Source organism: Onthophagus taurus, chromosome 7, assembly GCF_036711975.1.
Source record: "Onthophagus taurus isolate NC chromosome 7, IU_Otau_3.0, whole genome shotgun sequence".
Lineage (NCBI taxonomy): Eukaryota > Metazoa > Arthropoda > Insecta > Coleoptera > Scarabaeidae > Onthophagus > Onthophagus taurus.
This window is the reverse complement of record NC_091972.1, coordinates 33,445,103-33,450,568: the sequence shown is the minus strand read 5'-3', so window position 1 is coordinate 33,450,568 and position 5,466 is coordinate 33,445,103. Positions and strand designations below refer to the sequence as shown.

At 34.5% G+C, this 5,466-nt stretch overlaps 1 protein-coding gene across 1 annotated transcript; it reads right to left on the bottom strand.

Moving 5' to 3' along the window:
* Positions 1-1,143: 1,143 nt before the first annotated feature.
* Positions 1,144-2,811, bottom strand: LOC139430484 (tigger transposable element-derived protein 1-like). Its single transcript, XM_071197543.1, has one exon. It carries the CDS (start codon positions 2,809-2,811, stop codon positions 1,144-1,146), a length of 1,668 nt encoding a protein of 555 aa, XP_071053644.1.
* Between the last annotated feature and the right edge of the window lie 2,655 nt (positions 2,812-5,466).

The following is a 5,466-nucleotide window of genomic DNA, read 5'->3' as shown; positions in this document are numbered from 1 at the left end:
CCCATAGCTACATAATACTTGAAAAGGAACTCCCAAATTAGGGTTGCCATTTAAAAAAATTAAGTTTTCGACTTTTCGAGATAGGGAAATTCGGGAAAAATTTCTGACCAATCTGTATAATTTTTTAAAAAACTTTTCAAGGGTTATGTAAACTATGGATCTTCTCTGTGCAAACACTGAGAATATTTGGCCGGACTCGAGTGTAATTCCGAAAAATTATTTTTATTGCGATGGGTTGCATCTGCCAAAATTTCACTCCATTAGATTTTCTGTTTGGGGTCGTATAAAAGATATCCTGTATGTTACACCCATTACAACAAATGAAGAATTTCGTTGGAACTCATGACAACTTGTCGCCGAAAAGTCCGCGGCACGTGCACGGGTCGGATGGAAAGGCACTTATCAAACCTATGCGAAGTTAGCCCCCAATTAGATAGCATTTTACATGTATAGTATTTTGATTATAACAAGAGAACCAGTTAACTGATTTCGATAAACAATGTGTCTTTCGAAAGCTCAATCCTTGGCCAATACGAAAGTGCAAATGCCCGATTCGAAATCTCTCTTGAATTCCGCTAAAACGCCAAAATAATGCGAAGGTACACGAAAATAACACAAAAATGACCTTTTTTAAGTTGTGATAACTCGTAAACGATGTAGCCGATGATCAAGATCTATACGTCATTCGATTCGTCGTAGTTTCTTCTATCGAAATCACAAAATGCCCGATTTCAATTTTCTCCCGTTAACCTTGTACAGCCCTCGGAATGACACCGTGTTCGGCTCGTTGTTTATGCACGTGTGAACGCCCGAAAGTCTAGCCCCCAATATGAAAAAATTAATTTCAACTAAATCGACTACAGTCAACGCCCGCTTAACGTACGCCCGCTTTACGTACGTTCTCAGATACGTACAAGACGTTTTATGATCTCGTGTTCGTACAACGTACATTTGTCATCCGCATTAACGTACATCGGCGATCCAATTTCCTTATTTTTTTTATAGAAAGTGAATGATTGAATTCAAATAAAACTAGAAAAGTAAGAGCCTTATTTTTACATTTTATTCTAATTTAAAAAAGTCGGTACAAGTAAAGATAGCATAAATAACTTAATAAATAAACGATTATTAACTTATCGATTCTTAAGTTTTTTTAGTTAAAAATTGTTTTAAGGTGAATTGCCTAAGGCCAGTCTTCTTTTTCTCTATGTACATGGTTTTGTAACAAGTAAACGCATCACGGAGCATACCTACAACATTAGAATTTCGTTCCATATTTGGGTCTACATTCTCTATGACATCGGCTAGATTTTCCATTTTATTTAAAATTTCACTTAAAGTTTCTACGTTTAATACATTTTCTTTAGGCAGGTCTTCAACGGCGTCATCGTCATTCGTTTCGACATTATCTGTCTTTTGTAATTCCATGAGATCTTCGATAGACAACTCTTCGTCATGTGATTCTGTTAACTCTTCGATATCTTCTTCGTTTATTTCCAAGCCTAAGCGCGTTCCAATTTCTATCACGCCTTCTACAACTTCGTTTTGAAGATTTTCAACATTTGTTTCTTCGTCATAAACAAATTGCGGGCACAACTTTTTCCACGCTCTTTTCATTGTCGTTTCTTTAACTTCATCCCAAGAGGCAGATATATTTTTAATTCCATTATGAATATTGTAATCTTTCCAATAAGACTTAACCGTTAATTCCTTATTATCATCAATAGCTTTAATCATGCTTACCATAGTTGCACGTAAATAATATTTCTTAAACGCGCCTATAACGGTTTGGTCCATCGGTTGGATTAATGATGTCGTATTTGATGGCAAAAATATTACCTTTATATTGGGACATAACTCATTTAACGTTATTGGATGCCCTGGGGCATTATCAAGAAGTGGTAATGCTTTAAACACTAAGTTGTTTTTAGAGCAGAAATCTTTCACTTCTGGAATAAAGTTGTTTCTATACCAATCTTCAAACACAGATTTCGTGACCCAAGCTTTACGATTTGATTTCCAAATCACTGGCATTGATGACTTTGATACACCTTTAAGCGCTCTCGGATTTTCACTATGGTAAACCAATATTGGCTTCAATTTAAAATCACCTGCCGCGTTTCCACTTAGTAATAAAGTTAGACGATCTTTGGCAGCTTTATATCCCGGCATACGTTTCTCATCTTTAGTGATATATGTGTTGGAAGGCATGTTCTTCCAAAACAATCCCGTTTCGTCAACATTAAAGATTTGATGTGGACTGTAATTTCCATCATGGACAATAGCTTTTAGTGTTGCTATAAATTCACTAGCAGCGTTAGAGTCTGTACTCGCTGCTTCTCCTATCAATTTTACTTTAATTAAGTTGGCCCTGATTTTAAATCTTCTAAACCATCCCCAACTTGCATTAAACGTATCAGTTGCGTTCTCATCCATTTTTTTTCTTAATTCTGAATAAATTTCCTTAGCTTTTTGTTGGATAGCAGAAAGACTTAAAGGAATATTTCTGTGTAATTGAGAGTCTAACCAAACTTTCAAAGTCCCCTCTATTTCTTCCATCACATTAGAACGTATACGAGTACCTGAAGTTTGTTGAAGATTTACCCCATCTTTAACATAACACTTCAAACATTCTTTTGATTTTACTATTGTGTTAACTGTTGATCTACTGTATCCTAAACGTCTTCCTATTTCCGCTAGTTTTTCACCCTTCTCTGCCATTTCAATAATTTTCAGTTTTTCAGCAAAAGTAATCGGTTTTCTTCTTTTCGAACCTTGTTCTATCTCGCGGTCACCTTTCCTTTTATTCATTTTCAACTTTTTATTTCTAAAATCCCGTTTGATCGAAATGTATTGACGCGGACGATGTCTGAAACGATCTGAAGCGAACTCAGCACGTGTATCAATTGAATTCACAAAGATATTTTTTCGTCCGGTCTCTTTCGGTAAATCCCCTATGCAAAATGTGGTAAAATAGAGTAGTGTAACGAGCAAAGTAGGAATGTCCCGAGTCGGCCGTAAGTGTACGTTCGTACGAACAAGTTTGTACGTTCCTGCGAACAAAGATCATCTTGGAACCAATTAAACATAAATATACGTATTCTTATGGATATTTCGTGTTCGTTTAACGTACATTCGTTATACGTACGGTAACTCAGGAACGCATTGTGTACGTTAAGTGAGCGCTCACTGTATATTTAGAGAACGGTTTGACGGATTTTAATGTTTTATATATCAATCGATAGCTTTCGCCTGGCTGAATGCGGTTGTCGAAATATTTAAGAATTTTGATTAAAACACAAAAAACGAATTAATCAAACATCAATTATCTCCTTAACTAATTGACCAATTTTAGTCATCAACATCTCAATCGAAAGTATGATCTACAATGAATGCGAAGGTGGAAATGCTCGATTTCAAAATTTACTAATTACCTGCGTACGGCTATTGAAATGACCGACTGGAAGTCTAGCCCCCAAACTTTCCATTGAGATATAAAACGTTAAAATCTGTCAAACCGTTCTCTAATTATAGTCGATTTAGTTTGAATTATCTTTTTTATATTGGGGGATAGACTTTCTTTTGCAGGAAGTGTTAAACATTGAAGTTCGATTAGTGCGTTTTATTTTAGTAAAATGACGTAAGTTTTATTTGAAATGTTTCGAGAAAACGAGTAATTTTTTTATTGAAAGGTTGAGTTTTAAACCAAAAAACGATTTAAAACCGCTTCGACCCGTCGTCTTTACATTTTTTGTTTATTCACCTCCAGTATTCCTTCTTCCCACAATAAATTAAGGAGGGGATGTTTGGAAGTTGATTCGCTAATAACGCATTTTAGTTGATATGTGGGCATTTAAGGGTGATAAAGTAGTTTAGAAAAATAAAACTTATTACTTAAATTAAGTGATAAATGCGTGCTATATTTATGCTAAGTGTTAGGTGATATTAGTGATGTGATAGGACATCATGGTATTGCTATTTTATGGATGTTGAAGGATGTGAAGGTATCGTATTAATTCTTTTTTTTTGTCACAATAAATTAATTTATCTGTTCTTTCCAGCTGAGCTTCAAAGTAAAATCCAAGGGAAACAACATCTATTCGGTGAGTCGTTTTCAATTTTATTAATTGACCAAAACATATCGGGAAAATTCGCGATTTGAACGGTGTAATTTTTCCAGATAAAAACCGTCTGAACGCTACTCACTGGATTTGTGCTTGAAAAACGGTACTATTCAATAAATTTTTGCATTTTGTGCTTGAAAAATTATGCTGCATGAAAGATGCTATTTGAAAGTGCAATTCAAATTTCAAGTCAATCGAATGAGTAGTTTTTTAGGAATCGTGTTAACCAGATGTAAAAAGGATGTTTCGAGAAAAATGCAGTTACAGTTTCATGTAATACAATGTTATGCGTGTATACGCCTTGTTAATTTAATGTTTATATCTTCTACATTCAGCCAGACGCAAGCTTTTCATTTGAGAAATATAACATTAAAATCGGTCAAACCCTTCTTTAATTAAAGCGAATTTAATCAAAATTAATTTTTTCGCATTTGGGGCTAGACTTCCAGTCGGTAGGTACTTGGAGTCATTTAAATAACCGTACGTAGGTAATTAGTAAATGTTTAAATCGGTCATTTCCACCTTCGCATTCATTGTAGATCATACTTTCGATCGAGATGTGTTTGATTAGTTCGTTTTTTGTGGTTTAATCAAAATCCTTAAATATTTCGAATCGGGCATTTAGCCAGGCATAAACTTTCGATTGAGATATAAAACATTAAAATCCGCCAAACTGTTCTCTAATTGAAGGGGTCGGGAGAAAAAAGTGCCAAGCATCATGTTTGTTGTTTTGAGATATAGCAAGTTGAAAGTTTGGCTAAATCCATAAATAACATTTTAGTGCAGACAACAAACCAAAGTTTTTTAATACAAAGGTCATGTATCTATATACCGTTAAAAGTGAATATGTAGGTAAAAAAAACGCTATTATAAGATAAAAATGGTTGTATAGAAAAATATGCACTGAATAATGTTGCTTGGCATTTTTTCCCCAAAAATAAAAGACATTAGGTTTGTTTGTACTTTTATTAAAACACACACTGTCATCGACAAAAAATACTCTTAACCAAAAAGGTACTCTTCAAATAGGTCTATATTACCACAACATCTTCCTTTTGGTCATCTACTTCAGCGGAAGACTGTAGACCATTGTAATATCCATGGTAGATGGGAGGAATGTATTGCATCAAGGATTTGACATCATCTAATTTTTTTTTATTGATTTTGTTGGGCGCATTTCTTTTTAAATGTAGTGCTGGAATAGAACTCCTTCCACGTTTCTTTAGGTTCAACACTAAAAACTCTTCGTTCATCAAGTGTTTGAGTTTCATTTGAAAACGTTCTTCGCTGTCAAATTTAAAGCAAATAGCTTTGGAAAATCGTGGAGGAGTAACACCATCTG